The sequence below is a fragment of the Muntiacus reevesi genome, chromosome 1 (genome assembly GCF_963930625.1).
Source record: "Muntiacus reevesi chromosome 1, mMunRee1.1, whole genome shotgun sequence".
NCBI classification, from domain to species: Eukaryota; Metazoa; Chordata; class Mammalia; order Artiodactyla; family Cervidae; genus Muntiacus; species Muntiacus reevesi.
This window is the reverse complement of record NC_089249.1, coordinates 143514545-143540245: the sequence shown is the minus strand read 5'-3', so window position 1 is coordinate 143540245 and position 25701 is coordinate 143514545. Positions and strand designations below refer to the sequence as shown.

Genomic DNA, 25701 nt, shown 5'->3' with positions numbered 1-25701 from the left:
TACAATAATACTTCTTTTATAACTGCAGCTATAAGACTGATAAGCAAAATACATCTATTATAGCCATTTTTCTAGATTTCCTTACTGTAATAAATGTCTTATGGTACTGAATGATCAAAATAGAGTAATTCTAAGCCTTAGATTACCAATCAGAAATAGGTTTCTATAACATCACAGATGTAGAAAAAATGAATCTTGGATTCTTTGGTTTGACTCTTTTACAAACTACTTATCTTTCCAAACCTCTGTTAAAAAAAAAAAAAAGCCTACCTAAATTTTGAAAATCTTTCAGGGCCACAATCCTAGAGGGTAACCATTTGTTATATTCAGAGTATAATCATTTTCTTTTACCCCAGGAGCATTCCTAACGCTTCATTTAGTTGGAGGAAAGGATTCATTCCTGACTTTGCCTTTCCTTTTTCACATATAAACAACAACTCCATCTCTTTTTTTGGCGGCATTTTCACTTTCTTTCTTTCTTTCACTCCACTAACTCATTTTTGTTTCTGGATGCCTTCTCATTTCTTCTTCGTATCACCTTTTAATTTGGGAGATAACCGGACACAAAACTCTAACAAAGCCTTTTCAAGCTTTGTCTTTAGCCAAATCAGTATGCATGTAGGGAGCTTTAACTTAAGCGAAATTACTTTTCCAGTGGAACCTGGATTTGTACTTTTGGGGTCTGGAGACTTTTGTTGATTTCATGTTGACTGAATAGGAATTACACTGGTTTTTTTCAGGGTGGGAAGTGCTCCCCACCACTGTGTGGCTGCCCTTCTTTTATCAGCTCTTCACAACAGCAGTTGTTAGGATTTTGAGGTCTTCTTCGAGCCTCAGAATATGACAGAATTTCTCTTATCTTGGGATTTTTTGAATGTGTGAACTATTTCTGCCATCCATCATTTTAGCCTGCACACATTTCTGGGGGCCTTTCATGTGTCAGACACCATCCTCAGCTCTTATTATTCTGAGAAGCCTCTTGCCATGTGTCGGCCAGGGGATCAGAGGAGGTGATTGTCTGCAACTTCTAAATGTCGTGCAAGATTTCCCAGCCATGAACCAGAGGGATGTGCCTCTCCTCCTTGCCAGGTCCCACGAAGGGGGACATCAAGCAGGAATAGAGACCTTTTCTGCCCTCCTTTTTCATTTTGTAAGTCCCAGTTAGCTTTTAGGTGTAAACTTAGTGTATTTTCAGTCACTGGCAGTGGTTCAGCACTAGAAGCCTGAACAAGTGAAAATTCATCCTTTTAGTTCTGTGGTTATCAAATCCTTGGCTGGGCCAGGTACTCTTGGAAGGTACTGGACCTAAGACTAGAATAAGAAAGGAATTCTTTTCTCACGGAGTTCAGATTTTCATGCAATATCATTGAGAAATACCTTAGTGCAACATAATGTAAGTCACACTGTAAGAGATGTATGGCCAATGAGAGAGGAGAGAGGAAAAGTTGAATTCTGGGTTGGGCACCAGGAAGATTTAACAGCATTCCATCTTTGCTTCATGCCTGGAGAAGAACAGAAAATACATGGAAGTGATGTCTGTATTTTTGCCCGATCAGTTTTACCCTATTGACCTATTTTTGTCACTCTTCACCATCCTAAAAGGAGTATTCTTTTGAGGTTCCAAGTTGAAGGGGAGCAGAATTGAGGGGAGGGCGACTGGATCCGTGCATAAGTAGTAAATCCAGTACAAGATTCTGTTCCTGCACTGCACAAGCTTATGGAAGCTCAGGCTAGTGTGTTGGCATTAGGATTTATTTTATTCCTTTCCCAAGTGATTATATTGATAGTGAAATATCTTTGTCTGAGTACTCCAGCAATATAGCTGTAGGCGCCATAAAAATGCATAGATAGATGACTACCAGTTCAATTAAGAGGTCTCAATCCAGTCTCCTATATGAAAACCCTGTCTATTTTAGGTTTAAATTTCTGCTCATAAATTTTTTAGAAACCAAAAGAAAAATTGCTTTTCAAGGTTAGGTTGAAGTCTAAGGTTCCTTAAACAAAAAACAAATCCCTGGATGGGAAAAAAATTGATAACCCTAATGTACTTCCTCACAATGGCATTTCCAACTCCATTATTTAAACACATTTTAAATAATATTCTCCTCACTGTGATATACAAATCTTCTGGCTTTCAACCAGGAAACCAGAGAAAGTTGCTACCATGGGAGACTTGGGTACAAGAAAGGCACCCAATTCTATGCAGGTGAATTTTTTTGTGGGCCTCTAATTATTTCAGGTGTTGGGAATCAAAAGGCCATATGATAACTGTCCCCAAAAGTAAGCTGTGAAGTTACCTTGGTTTCTGACAGGTCTCTACCAACTATGGACAAGACAAAATTAAATTAAGTTTTTGCCTTCATGATAGTGTTTTAATGCAAATACTTAAGAAAGAGATCTTTCCTTTGTATCAATTACTTATGGGTAGAAATTAATTTATAATTCTGGTCACCTGCTTGGCTCCATACATAACAGCATCGGTGACCTTTTGTAATACCAAAGAAAGAGTCCATGCGTCCTCAGCAAGAATTGCACCAGGACTGGGTAATTTTGTTCCTCGTTGGTTCAAAAAAGAAATAGCATTAAATGGCCCATGGTAGAAAATAATTAAGTTTTAAGATCATTTAACTTTTCTTGTAGATCTTTGGCTTTTCCTGTCTGTTACCAGGATGGTGTATTTTAGTATGCAGTATCTGGTGGAGAACAGTATCCCCAGCTTTTGAATAAAACTGGGAAATTAAATTCCATTTTCACTTTGGCTAGATGCCTCTTCCAGTGTTTGTAGCTGAGCTTTCACAAGAATGCTGCGGCCCCTTTCAGACCAACTCTGAGCTGTTTTCCTGCCGCTCAGCCGTTTGCTGTTTGTTTGCTTCTTTTTCTGTGGCTTGGAATTTTAAACTTTCTTTGAACATATCTATTGCCATCTTCTGTTGCTATTCATGTTTTCTGTAATTCTGCTATCTTTCTATAAAGATAGGGTGACAAATGTAAAAGAAAATTTCAAAGAGCAAAGAAGTCTGCTTTTAGATTATTAAGACAGTTGTTTGGATCTTTCATTATTTCTTTTTTTTTTTTTTTAGCAGTGATCCTATTTTATTGTGGGGAAATTGAGTTACGTAGGGATCTTTCATTATTTCTTTTGCCTTAATATTGATAGATAAAATTCAGAAAAGTAACTGGCTATGGTATGTTTAAATTAATTGAGATAAAAAATTTTTCCTTGTGTTCACAAAGAAGTGAATATTATCATTCATATATTATTATCATATATTATTATTCATAATAATATAATTATCATAAAGATATTAATACACCAAAAAAAAGAACATTCACTAAGCTCTCAGATAGAAAGTTAGGTTTACTAGTCTTATTCCAAAGAAAATGTTCTGTTAGGCAAAATTTTAGGTATCTATATTGGCACATGATCAAGAAGAATTTTAACTTTCCCTAAGACAAACTTAGATATTTTCTCTGATTTCAATTGTGGATATTAATGGTTTAAAATTTTCCAGTACACAAATAATGAAGGTATGCCTTTCTCCTAAAACATGTTGAATTACTTATGTGAATGTTTAATTTATAATTTTTAATTGCAAAGTTACAGAATATTCCCTTAGAAAAAGAGAAGGTAGTCATGCCGTATTTTAAAATCACTTGCTATAAATGGAATATTAATTGATTGAGTTAAAATTTCAAAAGTGATCCCATATAAATTTATATTCCAATTTTCAGTGCAGACTTTGTATTTAACTTTGTGGTTCATTCTGAAGAATTTCTCTAAAGTTTTTTGAGAAATACTGTAATACTTTTGGTTTGTGTCTTCACTATGGCTATTGTTACATTATGATAAAAAGCTATCACTTTGCCAGAGTTAAATAAAAATTCAGATTTTCACATTTGAACCTTTGAATCAATCTAGAATTTTTGCTCCATGCACCAGGTTAAGAGCATCTAAAAAATTTTAAATAGACATTTTTTAAAAAGTGCTTTCCAATCATTAAAATCTGCATTTGCCAAAAAGCAGGGAGTCTTTCTTACAGTAATAAATTAGTGTTTCTCGACCTAGGGTCACTAGTAGTACTACTTCTTTGTGCAGTATCTCCAAGAAAGAAAATGCTAAAGCTATAACTCTATTGGTGAAATAGAAGTAATATTTTCAATTTAATCACAGTTAAGTGTCATGACCTTTTGATCTTGCATTGAACTTCTTGCTGAAATGTGGTCAGATTTTAGATAGCTCATTCTAACCCTGTGAAGTCAAGGTAAAGTGCAGATCCAGGCTTTCCATAGGTAGAGATTTTTCTAGAAAATTTTTTGTTTTTCGATAATGTTATATACGGTTTCAAGTCTCAGAAAAATGCTTTAGGTAAAAAAATCTCTCCTTGAAATAGTTTGCCTGACTTTTTTCTCCTCTCCCCAAGAAAATGTATCATAAGTATGCTTCTAATTCTGTGAAAGTTTTTGATCTAACTTGTTTATCTCATCTTACAATTAAATGTTATTTTACTTTCAATTGTCTCATTTAGAAGTTAAATTGATTGGATTAAATTTTTAGTTTAAAAATGATTGTATTTTTATCAGTAAAATAAAAAATAAATGCGATCCAATAAAGGTGTGCAAGAACCTGTTTTTGCTCACAAGCCCCTTTAGAATCTCCCAGATGCATCAGTACAAGAGGAAAATAATACTTACAAAGTGGGGGGAGATGTATACCTTTTAGAAAGATGTCTTTGAGTGATCCTGTTATTTTAAGAAAAGGCGCTAGAGTATTAGGATTCTAGTATTTAATGGTGTTAGTCTGCATAGTCTGTTGCTGTAATACGGAGCTAAATATCAACAGAACTTGTTTCTGTTGTTTGGGTTGCTTTTATATACCAGCTTCAAAATATGTTTTGACACTTTATTATGTTCTGAATCAAGCTTCAGATGTGTGTAATGAAGGATGAAGTCTTTATCAGACTCTAGTGTATAAATAATGGAGAAGAGCAGTTTGGAAAGGGTCTCTGTGTAGGAGGATGGTTTCTGAAGAGTTTTAAGTTATGATCTGGCGCAAGCCAAGTGCTGCCGGAGGTGTAAACAGAACCGGGAGTCCTCTCTGAAGGCACGGGCTGCTGCGGCTGCTGCCCTTCTCCCCCTGTCTTTTCTTTCTTCCTTTTTTGATCATCATGGCACTTCTGTAATGTTCTCACTCCTGGTTTACATGCTGAACCTTTTGAGAAAGTCTGCCACCTCTGATCCACTTTCTTTCACAGACCCTGTAATTTTTGGCCGTATTTTTATGTTTTTCAGATTCAAGTCAATCTGAAAGTCCCAGCCAGCCAAGTGATGCTGACATTAAGGACCAGCCAGAAAATGGTAAGTTTAGTTTGGGACTCTGGTTGCTGCTCTGAGAGTCCAGGGTAGCCAGCAGCCAACCAAATAGGAGGATTTTAAGGTCTGCCCGAGTGGGTGGCCCACACAGTAGGAACAGTTTTTGAGAACTTAAGGAGTTTTCTGGGTCACTCTAACAGCCCCAAACCCTTCCCCTCAGCCACAAACTCTATCAGGTACTCTTAAGAACCTTCGTTCCCAAGAAAGTTGGTTACTGTTTGAGGCAGGGTTGATTTACCTGATCGGTATCATTTACAGCATAAGTGAGGAGCCAATGCCTTTTTATTTCAGTTCCTTTTAATGTGGCAAGTGACCTACGATCTTCTTCATAATGATTTAAGTTTATTGACTGACAAGTATTTTTGAGGCCTTTTGGAAGATTTTTGCTTCTGCTAAATAATTAGTGTAAGAAAATGATGTCTGCCTTTGAAAGATTTTCACTTTAAGTTGTCTAAAACAGTAAGGGTACATGACAGTATAAAATTTGTCAATTGCATAAATGTATAAGCTGTATATTGCAGGAACTTGATTAACCTAGAATACACACTTTATATATAAACATAATAGTATCCACTAAAATACTAAGTGTGTAGTATATGTGTTCCAAGGATGAAAACAGTTATCATAGGTTAGAATTTGAGTAAAACCATCGGTTTCAATAAAAACTGAGAAGTGAACTAGTGGTACTCATCACATGCTAAACACTGTATTATGCACTTTCATGGATATAATCTCATAAAATTCCATAGTGATCTTCCTTGATGAAAGAGCTGAAGCCTCTAATAGTAACTTGACCGTGAAGGACCTTCGAAGGGAATATGGCACTGTGGCTAAAAGGCGGTGGTGTCAGACCTGTGTTTAAATTGTACCTCAATCCTTTCTTTCCTTTGTAATTTTCCTTTGTAATTATTTATCCTCACATAGTACTGATTCATTTCTCTTTTGAAGTGGTATGGTAATAATATTACTGACATGTTGAAGAATTAAATAAGATAATATATATAACATGCTCACAGTATTATCTTTCATAGTACTTTACACTAAATAAAAGTTGGCTGTTGTTCAGTATTCCTTGTATTATTTTTCTAGTTAGTGTAATCCTACCATTCTTTGTTTTTCACTTACTTAAAATGAACTCACTCCTCCCAACTGTCTTATTTTTGTTGTTCTATTTTTCTGTTTTGATCTCCACCCTATCTTTTGGAATAGATAGGTAAACTGAATTATGTCAGTGTTGTGGGGTGGAGAATTGATTTTATCACTTTGAATAGCCTGTCACTGATTTCTCAGGATTTGTTCATTTCCCAAGCCTCAGAAATTCTCTACAATGTTGCTGGGCTCCCATATTAAATATGCACTGTCTTGCTATTCCTCTCCTCATCCTGGTATTTTGGTGGTATTTTACGTATCAAAGTTGTCTTTTCACAGCAGGCATTAAAAAAGAGAGAGAGAGAGAGCAAGAGACCTCTGAAAGCTTGTTTTTAGTGTCATAAACAGCTACATCTTATTTTTTGTTGACATTTTAAAGAGTGATATTTATAGACTGGTTTCACTCTTTATTTCCCACTTGACTTATAGGTGATGGCTTATATATCTCTTTCTAACATACAATATATTTATGTATAATCTGCTTGAAGTTGTGTCCAGAGATATTCATTTTATTTTCGCTGTTAAGAATTGGTGGGCTGCTGGGGTGTGTGGCTTTCGTGTTTGGGTCTGGCCGCCCCTCTTGCAGGCCTGCGATTCATCTGTCTTCATAAAATGGCCGACAAGCTGTTCACATGCAAATATAAATTGAGAGCATGAGAGGCCTGGCATGCCTTTCTGGAGCTGCTGTAATACCGATATTGTGCATTTCCCATTCCAAAAAGCAACCAGGATTGAGCCTGAATTTTTCGGCCAAAGACGAGGAGAGACTAGCCAAATTCATTGTTAACCACAGATCTCTTGGTGCCACCTCAAGGATTCACAGCACCGTTTGGGAAGGATCATGTGAGTTCGAAGAAAGAAAGTATTAATATCCAGGAGAGACAATAATAAATTCCTATGTTTCAAATTTCTATTTATTTCAGAGAAAGAGATGTTGCTTCATCTTAGACAGTTCCAACTGGAGTTCGGACTAGAGGAACACTAGCCTCTTTGGTTTCCTCTTTCTGCCTTTTGTCAATCTCAGATAAAGTTATTTGAGGAAAAAATTATTTTTTTTCCTCTTTTTTAAAGATGTATAATCCCTGAAGGAAAATAAATGAAGTTTTCTGGATTAGGTGTTTAGATGCATTAGATGACTTCCTGGGGTTGCTTTGACCAAGTCTTCTTTCATTTTCATTACCCCAGGTTATGGAAGATGAGTTCCTGAAAGGTTTTTGCTTGTTTGTTTGTTTCATTTTTGTTTTTAAGAAAAGAACACTCATAAATGTATCAACAAAACTCTTAAAAGAACTTTTGAAATCTTGGTGGATGAAGAAGTGACAGACTCTGATCCTCAAATAAAGTGGGAACTCATTATTCCTTCTTTATGTATATATCGAGGGGAAATAGTATTCTTTTTATCCTAGCTCTTGAAGAGAAAGGTAATGGGAAACGAATGGTATTTTCCTAGTAAACCATGGAGAATGAATAGACAAATGGTAACATGCTGTTTCATCCAAAACCATAAACTAGGCCATGTAACTTTACCTAAAGTGGATGCAGCTGTTTCTTCCCTGCCCAACTAGTTTCTTTATTTCTACACAATTTTTGCTTTCTTTTCTTGTACTCCCTTAAGACTCAACTGTAAAAGAAAACAAATCTTTGTCCAATTAGAGTATTACATGGGAATTTTGAAGGAATTATCTGAAACCCAGAGATAAAATGTCAGAATCACTGAAACTCAACACTGGTATAATGTAATGATTCAGAACTCCACCTCTAGAGTCAAACAGGCCTGAGTTCAAATGAAAGGAAGGCTGGGTGACTTTGAGTAAGGTTTTGCCCCAATCTCAGTTTTCTTATCAGTAAAATAGGAACACTGCAAGATCCTAGCTCCTGAGTAACAAAACGAGAATATGCCTGTGAAACAGCGTAATGTGGGTTCATAGTAAGCACCCAAAGATAACCATCAGTACTCTCCAGTTAAAGCTCGGATCTGTAATGAGATACACATATTCAAAAGGAAGCAAGCGGGGAGACTTGGAGTAGAAAGAGGAAGAGTGTCGGCAATAAACCAAGGCCCTATAGAGGCATCTTTTGTAGATACCTACCCTGTTCTGAAATGTCAGGTTTAAGTCTCTTAAATCTGCCCATAATCCCTATACTGGCATATCTATTTTGTTGTTTAGTTCCGTTCTTCACATTCTATTTACCTCTCAGGAGTTGAGAACTACAGAAGTGATCTCTAGGGCCTTCAGAATGAATGCGCAAGAAGATTATTCTAGAAAGAAGGGACTTCACTTAGATGTCTTTAATTTTGGCTGAAGTTTTCCTTGGAACAAACCAAATAGAATCTGCCTTATTAAAAACTATAAGCTGTTGATGGATGGAATTCATAACCAATTTCGGATGCTTTGAGCATGACACATACGTAGTATTTATTAAAATTAATAGGTAGACAAATAAACTGTCAGTATCCCCAAATGGTTTTTGAGTATTTGCTCATTATTGATTTACCAAGAGGCTTTTAAGGAAAAAAAATAAACAAACCCTGGAGAAGTTGAAAATCTAATTTGAGTATGGGGGAAAGTTGTACAGTGGTACATAGTTTTTGAGTATTTGCTCATTGTTGATTTACCACGAGGTTTTTAAGAAAAAATAAAAACCCTGAAGAAGTTGAAATCTAATTTGGTTGTGGGGGAAAGTTGTATAGTTGTACATGTATGACAAGTGGGCATACAAACACAGATATGACTAATAGTGCTGGGAAGCCAAAGCTCGGGGCTATTCTAATGGACATAGTAGGTCAAGTTGTAACTCCACCCTCACCCCACCCTAATGAGCAGGTGTGATCAAAGATACAAAATACCATCATGTTGATGGTTGATGACCATAAAGAATGGAATCCAACCAAGTTTTCAACCTGACTGTTATTATTTATTTAATCCTTTTGCATGTTACAGAAATCCCCTTTCTGGCTTTTCAAGAGCTCCTGAAGATTTTAAGCCTTATATGTTAGACTTTGACTTAGAAGATCTACTCATACCACCTTTGTGAATTCCCAGGAGGTAATTTGGCTACTTATCTGCGGCAGTGCTTCCTCAGTATTTACAGGGCCTGCGAACAGTCCTCTAAAGCTTGCGTTCTGTGTGGCTTCAGGTCAGGCATTCATGAGGGAGAAGCTCATGTGATAGCCCTCCTACTTAATTGTAGGCACACATCCGTGGGGCCACACTGAGGCAGTGGCTGAGGGAATAGCATCGTCCAGCACTGGCATTCTGAAAGCATATCCTCAATCGGGGCTCCCTGTGCATGCACCCTTAGCTAAAACCAGAGAAGACAATGTACAGTTCCTGCCAGAAAAAGAAAAGCTGTGTTCATGTGTATTTGATTGGATTTTGTTTTTCCTATTTACTGTTTCTCATCACTTGTACAAGCTGCTAATAATAATAATCTCATCTTAGTGGTTTTTAAAAGGTGATATTTATAGCAGGAAATCAGAGTTCGTGTTTAGATCATTTTCTTTAGCTTTACTCATGTTTACTCTTCCTCATTTACCTGGTATTTGCATATGTGTTGGTGGCATCAACTCTCAGATGGGCCACTTCCAGTCAGTAGAAAGCCATTAATCATGATGTTTGCCCCAGATTTTGAAAATTTCCAGCTCTATCTGCCAGTTCAAAATCACCCTGGAGTATTGGTTGGATCTCGTGTTCATGTTCAGCATCTTTGTTTATGTCCTTCCCATCTTGTATCACCAAGCTAGATATTGTTGCTGAGTGTTGCTAGATGAACAGGGAATCTCAATTGTTAGTATTTCATTGGTTATTAGTAACTCGTTTCTGTATTTTGAGTATTTCAGTACAAATAACTTCCAAGGATACTAACTTCCCGACTTAAGATGTGTATGCAGGATTCACTCTGTAACTTGGTGGTGAGATAAGAAATATATATTTATATTTCTTTTGGACAAACATTCTTTTACCTGATAATATTTTCATTACAAATTTCAGGCCTTCTGCTTTAACGTTTTTCTCTTTACTTCCTCAAATATATAGGAGATACATTGCAGTATGATATTATAATATTAGTACGTAGTTGGAAGGTAAAATAAAATTCATAATTCTAGCTAGATGCTGAGAATTGTTTCTTACTACTGAATGGACTGCTGTTTCAGGAACTATTTTGATTATTGGTCATTTTAGTTGTGTCATTTTAGGAATTTTGAAGGCGGTGCACAGCTGAACAGTTAGCATTTTATTGGGAAAGCAGGAGCACTCTAGCACCATTGACTTGTAAATAAAGCTTGTCAATATTTCATAATTTGCATGATTTTCTCTTACAATTACCTAGCAACAGTTATTCTCAGCAGTGTTCTTTCCAAAAACCCTGCAGGGACAGACACAGTAGAGTGACCACCAAAATAGCAGCAATAACAGTAATGATCAATATTCTAAATATTGTAAAGGTCCCAACTCAGGGAAACATTAAAACCTAAATGCCTTCTGGTTTCCAGATCTGTGTAATTAAATTCTGACTGATGAATTTTCAGCAATGAGATGGAGCTAGCCTATCTTGTTTTAGAGACCGGGGAACTAGAATTTGGTTTAATCTAAAATGTCAGTCTGAGACCAGGTGAATTGTGCTTTCTTAAATATTGTTAGCAAATGTGACCCATCATTGTTTGCAGGGGCTCTTTAGAAATGCCTCCAAACAAAGTAAATTCTTGAATCTTGTGTTTAGAAAGATGAGGTACCAGGTGAGACTGGAGGCTTCCCCCACAGGCTTAACACAGTATAGAGTACCCTGAGCTTTATTTACCACAGGATCCAGGGTAGTAAAAGAGCGTTTTCAAGTGAAAAAGAGAAGGAGGAAATCTGTCATTTTAAAGAAGTAGTTTACTTCTCACATTAGGGGTATTTTATTGTCTACATATACAGGTTAACTAGGTGAACAGATTTTTAAGTGGTTGGCTAGTAGCCAAAATAGGGAATGTTTTAGACTCCTATTCCCCTAATTTCTAAATTCTGAAATGGACTGACTGGGTGGTCTATTTCAGACACAACCACCCCTACCCCCATCCCCGCAACTCCATCTCCCGCCACCAATCCCTCACGCGCAAATTGTACAGAGGAAAGAAGACATAAAGGGGTGTCTTTCTGGTTCTCAAATTTGTTCTGTGTCTATGACTCGTGGTCCAGGAGAAACAATCGTTTGGATGTAACATTGCAAATAGAAAAGGGTTTTTAAGTGTTTGTTTATAATTTATGTGAGATTGTGTAAATATATCCATCGATCTTGATTCTCAAAACAGGAAGCAATGCTGTTCATATTTGAATCGGGCTCAGGAAAGAAATCAAATGAGGGGCCGTCATTCAATCACGGTGGCGTGGAGAAGTTGTGGTGGGTGGTACACCTGGTGTTCAGGGGCAGCACCACCTGCACTGTTCTCTGTTCCCTGTGTTTGAACCCGGGACAGGCCCTGATAGAACCCTTCGGCAGATCTTGGAAGGACCGGCAGCGCGCTCCTAATGGTTGCTTTCATGCACCTCTCTCTGTCACTGAAAAATCCACATGGTGAATTCTCAGGGAGCCTAGTTTGGGTCAGGAATAGTGTATGAGGTCTCTTTGCCACACATAATAGGGTCTGATTTGACACTTGAGGGTGAATTTGTTGATTTAAATCCTGTATATTATTTTGGGGAAAGAATTACCCATTTGTGGATCATGTTAGTAAACTGAATGCGATATAAATAATTTATTTGGGGATTTGGAGCTGCTAATCCAGATTGATTAGTCGTCTGCTAGAAAAATTCATGTGGCCACAAGGATTTTTGGCACCTTTTCCCTCTACAGCTTCCTCATTCTTCTTCTCTTCTTCAGGTTTCACTCAGCTCCAGGCAACTCTGTTCCCTTGGCATTGCCTTGTCGTTAAGGAAATCTACTGGGATAGTGCAAACTGAGGTGGGGGGAGGGGTAGTATTTACTGCAGGTTACTCTGCCCCTTCTCAATTATTAAGTTCTATACTTGGTTGATTTTAACCCAAAGAGAACAGGGGGGTCTCATATGCCTTATCCACAGGCATCGTATGGCGAATATCCAAAGAGAGAAGTATAAAGGATGTTGTGGTGAATCCTAGCAAAATAGGAAGAGATTTCCAACAATCTCTCCATGAAGGAAAGTCAGTGTTTTCTTAGATCTCTGTAGGTATTTTGCAACCAGAGAGCTTCTCAGCAAGCTGCATTTGTAAACTCAAGAGATGAACAAATAGAAGCCAAATCACAGCTTCCGGATAGGTCAGATTAGCAAAGGAGAGCTGCCATTATAAGCCTGACACTGAGCATCTGTTAAGGGGAAATCAGTTGTCCAAGCCACTTAAAGACCTGCACCTCAATTTTCTTATAAGTCATCTGCTTGCTCAGTCAGTCAGTCATGTCCAACTCTTTGCAACCCCATGGAATGCTGCCAGTCAGACTCCTCTGTCCATGGGATTCTCTGGGCAAGAATATTGGAGTGAGTTGCCATTCCCTTTTCTGGGGGATCTTCCCAACCCAGGGATTGAATCTGTATCTCTTGCGTCTCCTGCACTGGCAGACAGATTCTTTCTCACTGAGCCACCTGGGGAGCTCAGATCTTTATTAAGAATCTGCTGGGTACATTTGGACTATGTACAGGATGCACTGAGGGACTGCAGACGTGGATCAGACTTCCTGTTCTGGAGGACCTGGTAGTCTAGTAAGGGGGAAGAGGCTTCATTCATTGTTTCAACAAATATTTATCAGACATTCTCAGAACCAGATTTACTGAGTAAAACAGATAGCATCTCTGCTGGAAGAAAACACACATAATATAACAAGTGGTGTTAAATACTTTGAAGAAAAACAAAGCTAGATAAAGGAAAGACGGTGCTTTCTAGGTGACACTAGTGGTAAAGAACCCCCTGCCAATGCAGGAGACAGAAGAGACATGGTTCCACCCCTGGGTCGGGAAGATCACTGGAGGAAGGCTTGGCAGCCCACTCCTGTATTTTTGTCTGGAGAATCCCATGGACAGAGGAGCCTGGGGTGCTACAGAGTTCGACACAACTGAAGTGACCCAGCACACATGCACACACAAGGGCTAAACAGTGGAGTGTAGGGCACTATTTTACAGAAGGTGGACGGGGAAGGCCTTTTTGACCTGTTGACTTTTGAGCTAAGACTTGATGATGGTAAAGAAGAGAACTATGCAGATATTTGGGACTTCTCTTCTAGAAAGAGGGAGCAGTAAATGGAAAGATCCAGAGGCATGTTGGAGGAACAGTCAGGGTTAGGGTGGCTTGTGGTACATAAATGAAAGAAGACCAGTTGGCGACAGGGATAGCAGGAAGCCAAATTATGCTGAACTTTGTTGGCCAAGGAAAGACATGGCAAATCCTTGATAAACTATAATATGCTCGACAAGGGAATGCACATACCAAATCCATTCATTTCTTGATGTGGTGGATATGCCCTGAGCCCTTGTGTTGTGTTAGATACTTAATGTTGAGTGGTGAACAAAGCAAAAAGACCTAATTCATAGCACTGTCAAAGAAGGAGACTGTCATCTGCCACGGCGGTATCTTTTAGTATCCCCAAAGGTTTTCCCTTATGCATACATTACTGAAAACAGAGTCACTTGCATACGACATTTGGCTTCACATATTCTCTCATGCAAACAATTCTTTTTTTCATTTAATGGACATCTAAATCTGTGGGGCTGCAGTTTAACCCTTATCTCAGGACTCTGTTTAGATTGTAAATCCTCAGGTCTCAAGTCCATAACCACGAAGCTTGATTTTTTTCCCCTCCCAATTGTTGCTAGATTTAGCAAATAAAAACACAAGATACAAAGTTAAATTTGCTTTGCAGAACCACAACAAATACCTATTTTAGTATTACATGGGCTCTATTTATTACACAAAAGGACTTGTTTATCTAAACCAAGTCGTGTCTTTTATCTGGCCACCAGTCCTAGTTCTCTGCACACTCATATGGAGGTTACATGGGCAGCAGTAACAGCAGTACCAGAAAAGGTTCAATTAGTCTGTGATGATTTCAGTGATCACAAAGGGTCAAACCACTGGAATTTAACCTGCTGGAAATGAGACCTGGGCAGAGTATCACGAAGTTCTCATGACTCAACTGCTTAAATTCCATTCATTCTGCATCTGCCGGTAGCCCAGTAGTTATCTTGGAACAATAAGCCATTTGTGTGGCATAGTCAGTAGGTACAATACTGTAGTTGAGAGCCATTCAACCCATCCAGGTCAGTGTGTAAGTTTAATTACTGGAACTGTAATTGAGTAAGGCATAGGGACATCATGTGAGTCACTTCTTCAAAGGGAGTATACCTTGTCACAAGTCCTAGTTATTGGCAGACTTTCACCTCATGAAAGATGGTGAAAGTAGAAAACCAGTCAAATCACACAGCACTGCAAAAGTCCACATTCAAAAGTAACATACAGAAAAGACCTTTAGGTTGATTTGAAAATTGACAGAGCTATTTTCTTTATGCTCTACAGGAATCTAAATATATATTATGTTCTCATTTAGGACGGTTTTGCTAGCTATGACAAAACATGTTTGAATGTGTTATACGAGCATGATGTGGTCTTTGTACCCTCCAACTTTAAGAAAGGATAATGTCCACAGATTCAAGGAAAGCACTTTTGGAAATGAGGGTTAAACTGTGTTGAGCTTTGGAGCCAGGTAATGACAAAAATAATGAATTTGCAGGTAACACTCCTGCTATTGATAATAGCTCACATTTGCTGTGGGTTTTCCGTGTGCTGGTGTGGTAGTTTAGGTCTCCCAAGAAGAATATGCCCTTACGGAATTAGATGTGCAGGGATTTTGGGAGCTAAAATCTGTGAGCTATAAAGGGAGGGAGCCAGGTTGGCTGCAGAGGCTTCAGACTGCAATACTGATCTGATACCTGTGAGAGGAGAGAGGAACGGGAGGAGAACTGGGGAGGAAGAATCCTGGACTTCGGGGAGCTTCTAAGAAAGTTCTGTACAGGCCAATGGAAAGTCTTTGAGCTAAAGTCACTTGTTACAAAGTTGTTTTTTTTTTTTTCTTCCCATAGGAACCAGTACACGTTAGTATCCTCTTCTTTAATCATTTACAGGGAGCCTGGAGGAAGCTCTCTGGAATAAACATGGTGGTAAATCCAGAGGGGAGAGATTGGAGTTGTCAGGCAGAGGTGCTTCTTGTCACATGTGATATGAGCAGCTCATTTCTATGGCCGCCACAGCAAGGCACTGTGCCAAGAGTTCTAGATTCATGATCTTATTTCACTCTAATACAACTCTTGGAGATCAGTATTATTAGTGTACCCATTTTACAGATGAGGAAACTGAGACCCGAAAGAATTTAGGTAGCTTTCCTACAGTCAGGAAGGCAGAAAGAATACTCACAGAACAGAGTTTTCAAACTTACATGTCAGAGGCTAATTGCTTAACCATGACCTTACATTATAGAAAGAACAGTATTCAAACTCTGGTTCTGTAACTTATTGATGATGTAAATTTGGACAAACTCTTGGACTTGTGTTTCCCCATTTATAAGGTGGGATGCCATCACCTTCTCCGGAAATGTATTTTAGTTACTGTTTTGTTTTGAGCTTAAGCAGTGTTCGTTCCTTTCCTCCCCCTTGTTCGCTCATCTAGGATGAGCGTCCCATACTCTTAGGTATCTGCCTCAGCCTTTCTCAGGCACCCACAGGCTTAATTAATCCTCGGAACTAAAAGTACTGCTTCTATGCAGATTATGTATATGGATATATCTCTGTGGATGTGTGTATATATAAATTGCCCAGAACTTGTAGTAATTCATAGGAGATACACAATAAAGTGTAGTCTACCTTTCTTTCATCCATTTCTTTGCTTCATGGAAACAAACCCTGTGCTAGATGGCAATCTGGAATGTGTTGTTTTCTTGTTTTTAATTTTGAGGACAAAATTACATTCTTTTGGAAAAATAATGTTCTTATTTTTCATATGAACATTTTTACTCTTTTTCCTACAGTCTCAAGCACTATTCCTATATGAGTCAACAGTGAATATTTTTAAACAATGGACTAAATTTTCATTTGATTTTTGTGGTAGAAGTGGAGTGTATAAAAGTAGTTCTAAGGTAGTGCTTGCTTCGGCAGCACATATACTAAAATTGGAACGATACAGAGAAGATTAGCATGGCCCCTGCACAAGGATGACACGCAAATTTGTGAAGCGTTCCATATTTAAAAAAAAAAAAAAAAGTAGTTGTAAGGTGTTTATACCAGATGCCATTGTATTTGTTGGATGGCATAAAACAATTATGATTGCCAATAAATTTGAAAGTATTTCACTTGGAAAAGATGTAGGAATGTAGTTTTATTGAAAACATAAAAATAAGGAGTTTATTTCCAGTCCCCATTTTTGTGCAGTGCAATAGAAATTTGTACCTCATCCCTTTGATTTTAGATTTCTGAATTATTTAAAAGAGTCGGTTAATTCTCCATTTCAAGTGAGTAAGACAAAGTTCATTAGGATATCTGATTCCTAGCATGTCCCCCATTCACAGATCATGTTAACTCCTTAGAGAGATTTATCTTCTTTTTAAAATTGCAAATGCTGTCCAAACTGAAAGCTTTTCAATTTAATGCCTTCTTACAGTTTGGGACTATAAGTAAGATCTTTAATATAGAGAAGGGACGAGTCACCTTGTTGTCGGAGCATCAGTCATTTCTAAAGGTAGCAGTGCTAGGACCTGCATGTGCAGTGAGTTCTAGTAGATTTGCAAATTGCCATCATGAAAGATATATAAGTAAAATTCAACACACGCTAACAGTGTTCCTGACCAGTGGTTACCAACTGGTGGTTCTTGAATGGGGTCAAAGAAGAAAAATCTTAAGAGAAATTGTGCTTTTTTCCCTAGATAATAAGATGCATAGGCGGACAATTTTTGCTTTTGACTTTGTGAGCTCACTGGTCATGTAATACAGAGACTCTTGTTTGCCAGTTGTAGTTTGAATTCATCTAATAAAAGATGGAGGAGAGATAAATGATCCAGTATTTAGTAAAAATGGTAAGTTAAATACTTTGAGAAATAGGCTCCATGAGAGGAAAATATTTTAAGATTTCTTTAACAGTGAAAAGATACAGAAGTCTCTGCGGTAGACCAGTGGTTAATAATAGCCTTTAACTTTCCCTTTGGAAGGAGAGGGAAGAAGAGAAAAGCAGGTACCAGGAAGAGCCAATAAAGAGGAGTTGTGACCAGGGCTGCTCAGCATCTCCATATAATGCATCCTTTTATTCATCCTTTCAACAGATATTGTGAAACTCACTTCTGTCTAAGCAGAATTGATAGTAAGGGCCACTGGAAAAAGCCACTCAAAGTAAGAGACTTGGGTAGCACTTCTCTATATAAATTGACCCAGGAAATCATACTTTCAGAATACAGTATCTTAACAAAGTTTGGGTCGCCTAATCATACATTGTAGTGTTGGACATTTGTGTTCTGGGTTCAGTACTCTTCCTGTATGGATTCTGTGCATCAATAGGAGTGGTGAGAAAACTGATCTCAGTAGAATAATAGTGTGTACTAGGCTAGGCACTTTAAATCGTTGGACTCTGTTGTCTTAATTTGGCCTAATCTAAGAGCTAGAGCGTGGGGAAAATGAGGTTCGGGGAAAATGAGGTTCAGGGAGGTTGAGGCACAGATCCATGGTCAGCAGCTAATGAATGGCAGAGGAAGGGTTGCTTTTCTTTTCTGGGGAAGGCTCTGGCATCGTACAGATGATAAACAGTGAGCTGCTTTGAAATGTCTTGGAATGCTTTAAACTCAGCAGTGATAATAACCTCAAATAATTTGTATTATTAGTACAATAATTGTATTATTTCAGTGTGTTTTCTCTATGTCCTGCCCTTTCTTCCCAGAGAAATGGTAAACATGAGGGTAGAGAATGACAGTGGTGATGATACACCTATGATGGGGGCAGTAGTGGTTAATCAGTTAAAACTAGACAATCCATCACTTGTTTTAGCTGAACATCAACTAATGTAAAGAGTAATATGTCACAGTATGCTCAAAATTAAACCAATAAGAAAGATTTGCAGAATTTCACATTTCCCTAGGGATAATTTCCCATGAGTCATGTGTGACAATCTGACATAGGTACCAAGTGAGGGAGATGGCATTATTAATAACAAATGCATCATTATTTTTTAGAAGATGCAAAATAAAAATAAATAGAAGCTCTAATGTTTTCTTCCAGTCTCCCTAATACGTATTTTGAGGACATTGCTATTCTAGATAATGTAGAATAGACTTCCCTCAGGGGAAGAATTCAATGTTTGCAGGAAGGAATTTCTGTTCCAAACATAGTATCTGGCAATCAAATAAATATTTTGGAGTGAATGAGTGAGTGAACAAATGAATGAATGGCTCTTGCCCTCAGGAGCTTAAAGTTTTTCCCACTCCCATCCCTGTCTTGCCTCTTCCCACATTCCTCTCCCCACTGATAACCACTAGTTTGTTCTCTATACCTTTGAAAAAGTCTTTTGCTCAAACAGATATATTTGACATATAACATCTTGTATGTTTAAAGCTGACTTGATACCTTTACATTGCAATATGATTGCCATTGTAGCATTAGCTGACACTTATATGGCATTACACAATTATCATTTTCTAGTGTTGGGAACAATTAGGACTCTTAGCAAGTCTAATGTGTACGATATAGTATTGTTACCTATAATCACCATACTGTATGTTAGAGCTCCTGACTTTACTTATCCACTAGTTGCAAGTATGCGCCCTGAAATAACTTCTCTTACATTTTCCCACCTCTAGTCCCTGATAACCACCATTTTAGGAGTTTAAAGTCTTTTCAGGGAAATATATATTTAAAAGTAATTCCCCCCCTTGCAATTCATCCTTTCTTAGTCATCTGTATATTTATTATTCATAATGTATATGCTAATCCTTGTGTTAGGCAGTGGGAATATAAAGATAAATGAGGTGCAGCCCCAATGTTCATCAAACATATATTCTAATAAAGAAGATGAATATTTAAATAGATATTTGCCATGAATTTTGACTGATCTCCTGAAGGTATTTAGGATCCATGATACAAGTGATAAAATGATAGTGGGTACAATGATAAAAGTGGGTACAAATGATAAAAGTTATGCAAGAGGCAGCAATAGTTAAGCTACATCATACAAGAGCTTTATTAAACATTTGACCTAACTACTGAAATGTATGTTATGTTCCTCGACATTACCTATGACTTTCTTGCCCCTTAGAACGAGCTCAAACCTCCACTCCACACTCTGAAACAATCTGAACCTCACCCAGTGTTTCTGCGTGTTTCTGGGAGGGCTTTCAGGCTAAGGTCCATTCTGGTCCTTAGTTCCCATACCTGCAGTTAGTTTAAGCGACAGGTCTTTTTTCAAACTGTGCAATGCCCTCTTCCATGGCCTGTGCCCTAGATGTTGGGATGGGCCTTTTCTCCATAATTCCCTTCTGTGCACACTTAGAACTTATCTGAGTTGCTGAGGTTGGTGGAGTTGTATGGTAATGGAGTGGGGGAGGGAGCTCTCAGAATACACAAGCAACTTCATACTGATTTTACACAACTCTGTTCCTCAAAACACTGGGGCGACTGTGCCAAGTTACTATTGCCCTCTCTTTTTTCCCTTACCCTCTCCTCTCTGAGCTGCTTGTTCTTGGTGGTGGTTTAGTCACTAAGTTGGGTCTCTCTCTTGTGACTGCATGGACTATAGTCCATCAGGCTCCTCTCTCCATGGAATTTTCCAGGCAAAAATACTGGAGTGGGTTGCTATTTCCTTCTCCAGGAGATCTTCCCGACCCAGGAATCAAACTTGGGTCTCCTGCATTGCGGGCGGATTCTTTACGAACTGAGTCACCAGTGAAACTCTTCTTGTCTTGTTTAGTTCTAAATGCAGAGGAGTTTCACTGTATCTTATTTCCTTGAATTTTACAATCTGATGTTCTTAGAGGGTCTCCTTTATTAATAAGAAATGTACCACCAATATATTTTCCTAATCAAAGAATGCTAGTGCTCTTGATAATAAAATAAATGGGATTCTCAGCTTCTGTATATGTGAGAGAAAAGATATAGCATCCTTATTTAGCAAAAAGAACATTTGATCCACCATGTAAGGCTCAATTTGGCTAAGGCATTGTGTATCTGAACAGTTTCTAATACACGATAGTCATATCATGTTTAATTCTTGGATGGCCAGTCATCCAGCATGTTTCCCTTGGAGTGAAGCTTGCTGACTTCCTGGCTGACAGATAGAAAGCATCCATAAATGAGAGACAGAGACAAAATTAAAATGTGACTTCTTTGGCATCCACCTTTCGAACCTAGGCCTTCCCCCACTTTACTCTAATTCAATTTAGGAGATGTTGGATGGAAACTAATACAGTTAAAAAGAACTTCATGTAATCTCACTAACATTCTTAGAACATGATGCTCAAGGTTTTCTGGTCAAGGATATTTGCATTTGCATTTATAGAACAGTTAGAGGCAGAATTCTGTGCGTGTGAAAAGTCCTTGCTCTGAGAATGACATTTCCAAGCTGTCAAAATCTGATGCACTCAAAGCTAAACCCAAAATTGCCTTTTATTCTGTAAATATTGAAGAAGGGGCTTAGCATGGCACCACTGAACTTGCTAGCCAAGGAACTAGCCTACTGGGTTGGAATCAGAAAAAGGCTCTTTGTTGAGTTTAAATTGTCACAAAATTCAAGCTTGAAGGATGCAGTGAGCAAGTATTACAAGCAGCCATAGGCCCATGTTTTCCTGCTGGTCACTCAGCCCCTTTGACACTATTTTCTGGTGCATCATTGGGAGTGTAAGAAAATTGCATGAATCTACGTTGTTTGACCGTTCTTATCTCTAACATCTTGATGTTTACAGTGAACCACAGAGATATTCACACTAAACCTGCACATATTATGTTCATCCAGTCAACCAATATTTATTTATTAAACATCTGCTGGATGCCTGACACTGTTCCAAGCATTAGTTACAGGACTGATGAAGCCCAGAGAAGTAAAGAGATGTGCCTGAGATAACACATGAATTAGCAGTATACCTGAGACCCTGAATATCATGTCCCCTGTCAAAAATTCTTTCTACTCTGTTATCACTCTGCCTTTCTTAGGCTTCTCTTTCTCCCCACCCCACCCCCCGTCTCCCAAGTAGACTGAAGTCCAATAGTTACTTGAAAGGCTATTGAAATTGTTCTCTTTACTTTCCAAGTTGTAAAGTTTATTTGAAAGTCATTTGTTCAGAATTTTGAATCAAATTATGGCAACTTTCATGTTCCACTTATTTGTGTGCTTCTGGGAATAACGTCTGCAAAGGCCAGCCTCATTATCAAGTAGATTGTAAATCCCATGAAGGCAGGGCCTATTTATCCCTGATCACCCCCCATTTTCTCTTGAGCACAGTGCCTGCCCTCCAGTGTGCGTGTGGATGAGTGCCAGTTGTAAGTGCAGAACTGAACGACTCTCCCGATGCCTTAGGGTACTGCTCTTGCCTGGCATGGTGTTTCTGCAGCACAAGCTCTCCAGAGAAGTCTGCTGCTGGGAAGTTGACAGATGACTCGATCTGCATTTGCTGGGCCTCTGCTTAGCCCCGCGCAGTTCCCAGCTCATTTCCTCCTGCTTCAGTGCCTTGGTGGTCATCAAGCAGCTTGCAGCTGTGCTTGCTGGATTGTGGTCGGAGCCTCTGAGGTTGGTGGTCCGCAGGCATAGCAAGGTGCTTTTGCGGCAAGGCACGGAGAGTTGGCTGCCAGTCGGGGAGGAATGATTTTCCCTGGGACTCGGCTGGGGCTGACAGCATCGCAGGCTCTACATCTGACGGTCCTCCCTGTTCCCCATCACTGCCGTCCTCATCTGCCCACAGCCGTCAGCTTCCCACACTCTGAAGGAAAATCTTGTATGAGGCCGAGCTGGGTGTAGCTTGTCACAGTGTGAGACAAATGCGTGTTACCTGGCCAAGCTGACTTTGACATGAAGGGATCTTTGCAATGGGAGATTGAGCAGAGCAAAGGAAAACAAGAATAAGATGGAAGTGGGTTCTTTGTGAGCATTTAAGCAAGTACATGTGTGACAAGAAAGGCCAGTTCATGTGATTTTAACAAGCATCTTAAACTATACTTTATGGAGAAGCCTAAGACCTGGTCTCTCTCTTGTTCATGCTTCTTTTTGTATAGGGTAAAGAGCAAGCATGAAATTTGAAGGAGTGATGAGCTTGACAGTTCTTCCTAGTAGAGGAAGCTGGGTTTTAGGAGGAAAAGTCCAATCATCTGACTTGAGCTTTGACAGGTGCACGGGTGCAAGAGGGATGGGATATCCCTAATTTTGTCATCTTCCTGGCTGTGAAATGTTTTTTAAAACATTTGCTTGTGGACTTTCCCACTTCAGAACTGACCCTGGAAATGTACTTAAAACTTTTGTGTTTCAACTTCCTCATCTGTGAAATGGAAACAGGTGATTCTTGCCTTTCTTCTCCCAAGGCTTTGGTAAAAGCATAATCAGATAATGTATCTGAAAGCACTTTATAAGCAATCAAGCCGTGTATAATACAATGAGCTGTTGTAATAACTTCAGGTCATCAGGAATTTCTTTATTTCCTTCCTTGATCCCCTGGAAAATGCTAGGAGGCTACTGAGTATGTTTCATATTTTTCTCCTCTCAACCCTACAGTGCTCATTTTCAAGTAAATATGGTTTTAAAGCTGCTGCATGGGGAATGAATGTGCCTCTCCATGGGCAGTGTATTTTACTATTTGGCACATGGCTCCCCCCAGCCCCCGAACCTACAGAAAGATATTCTTTCTGCATTTATGTGGCACCACTTTTACCCTCTATTCTGAACGAAGTTGGAATTATAAAATTGTGAACATCATTTTTAAAAAGGTAAACATCTGAAGTTACCTCAAAAAGCCCTAACAAACAGATACATGAAACCCACAGTTTCTGATGATATTCCAGCTGGTCCAGAATGCATCTAAGTCACCTTCAGACTGTGTCAATATATCAGTGTTTGATTTCAAATTGACTCAGGTTTATTGTCTTAAACTTCCTTGAATCCCCAGTCCTTTTTCTTATTTGCATTGATTATATTCTAAAAGTGGGTCTACACCTTTAGTTGGCTTTTCCTTAAACTTTTCTTTTTTTGGAACAATCAGGTCAGAGACAAAATAGGTTCTAACTCTGTGTATTTGTTGTTTTGGTGAATCATGAGAGTTATAGGGATATAGTTGTTTCCAGTAATTCCTGTGTGTATTTAGTGGTCTTAAGAGGAAATATTAGCATCCTTTTTTCTTAAGCCTCTGGTCTGAAAGATCTGTAAAGCATGGACTTGAAATTCTCTGACAAATTATCTCTAAGGTTCAGAAAGAAATTTTAAGCATCTTCTAATTCCACCTTTATCTCTGCCTTTGAGCCTCCATTTCTACCCACTAATAATCCCTGACTACCAGATACCTGTGTCTTCAAGATATCAAAGTTTATTATTATTATTATTATTATTTTTGCTTAGCATTATTTTTTTTCATTTATTTTTATTAGTTGGAGGCTAATTACTTTACAATATTGTAGTGGTTTTTGCTATACATTAACATGAATCAGTCATGGATTTACATGTGTTCCCCATCCTGAACCCCCCTCCCACCTTCCTCCCCATCCCATCCCATCCCTCTGGGTCATCCCAGTGCACCAGCCCTGAGCACTTGTCTCATGCATCCAACCTGAACTGGCGATCTGTTTCACACTTGACAATATACATGTTTCGATGCGGTTCTCTCAGATCATCCCACCTTCGCCTTCTCCCATAGAGTCCAAAAGTCTGTTCTGTACATCTGTGTCTCTTTTTCTGTCTTGCATATAGGGTTATCATTACCATCTTTCTAAATTCCATATATATGTGTTAGTATACTGTATTGTTATGTTTATGTATATATATGTGTTAGTATACTGTATTGGTCTTTATCTTTCTGGCTTACTTCACTCTGTATAATGGGCTCCAGTTTCATCCATCTCATTAGAACTGATTCAAATATATTCTTTTTAATGGCTGAGTAATATTCCATGGTGTATATGTACCACAGCTTCCTTATCCATTCATCTGCTCATGGGTATCTAGGTTGCTTCCATGTCCTGGCTATTATAAACAGTGCTGCGATGAACACTGGGGTGCACGTGTCTCTTTCAGATCTGGATTCCTCAGTGTGTATGCCCAGAAGTGGGATTGCTGGGTCATATGGCAGTTCTATTTCCAGTTTTTTAAGGAATCTGCACACTGTTCTCCATAGTGGCTGTACTAGTTTGCATTCCCACCAACAGTGTAAGAGTGTTCCCTTTTCTCCACACCCTCTCCAGCATTTATTGCTTGTAGACTTTTGGATAGCAGCCATTCTGACTGGCATGTAATGGTACCTCATTGTGGTTTTGATTTGCATTTCTCTGATAACGAGTGATGTTGAGCATCTTTTCATGTGTTTGTTAGCCATCTGTATGTCTTCTTTGGAGAAATGTCTGTTTAGATCTTTGGCCCACTTTTTGATTGGGTCATTTATTTTTCTAGAATTGAGCTTCAGGAGTTGCTTGTATATTTTTGAGATTAATCCTTTGTCTGTTTCTTCATTTGCTATTATTTTCTCCCATTCTGAAGGCTATCTTTTCACCTTCCTTATAGTTTCCTTTGTTGTGCAAAAGCCTAAGATATCAAAGTTTATTTTTAAAAAGAAAATATTAATAAGTTTCATAGAAGAAAACATCCAGTCTGCATTGGGAGTGCTATGGTACATTTTTTGTTTTCATGAATTTTTCTGGTTGAACCAAATTCTCTCACCACACCTTCTCAGAAAAGTCTACAACTCTGCCCATATAGAAGTATAGCAGAACAGGCAAGGTTTAGTCATTGCCAAGACCTTGTGTTTTTTGTTTGTTTTTTTTTTTTTTTTTTGCTGTGTGGTACTTGCTGAGGAGGCTCTTACTTATACTCTGACAAATATGACATAAATTGGTGGAGAAGAACTTCCTTTGTTAAATGGCTCATTCATTTCACTGGACTGATGTAAGTTATATGAACCACAATGAATCACAACAATTACTAGTTTAATTCCTTTTTTACCCTGGATTCATTTAAAAGGTTTGCT

At 38.4% G+C, this 25701-nt stretch overlaps 1 protein-coding gene and 1 non-coding gene across 5 annotated transcripts in view; both read left to right on the top strand.

Annotated features, from left to right (window-relative positions):
• Window positions 1-25701, top strand: part of NFIA (nuclear factor I A) — a 391127-nt gene that overhangs the window by 192065 nt on the left and 173361 nt on the right. For 3 of the 4 annotated variants that reach the window (XM_065911922.1, XM_065911931.1, XM_065911913.1), the window contains exon 3: window positions 5290-5355. The exons of the other annotated variant lie outside the window; for it this stretch is intronic. In XM_065911922.1, coding sequence (XP_065767994.1) covers window positions 5290-5355 — 66 coding nt within the window. The remainder of the gene's footprint in view (window positions 1-5289; window positions 5356-25701) is intronic. 4 annotated transcript variants of the gene reach the window in all.
• Window positions 16657-16763, top strand: LOC136156637 (U6 spliceosomal RNA). Its single transcript, XR_010661129.1, has one exon. It is a non-coding gene; the product is annotated as a U6 spliceosomal RNA (small nuclear RNA).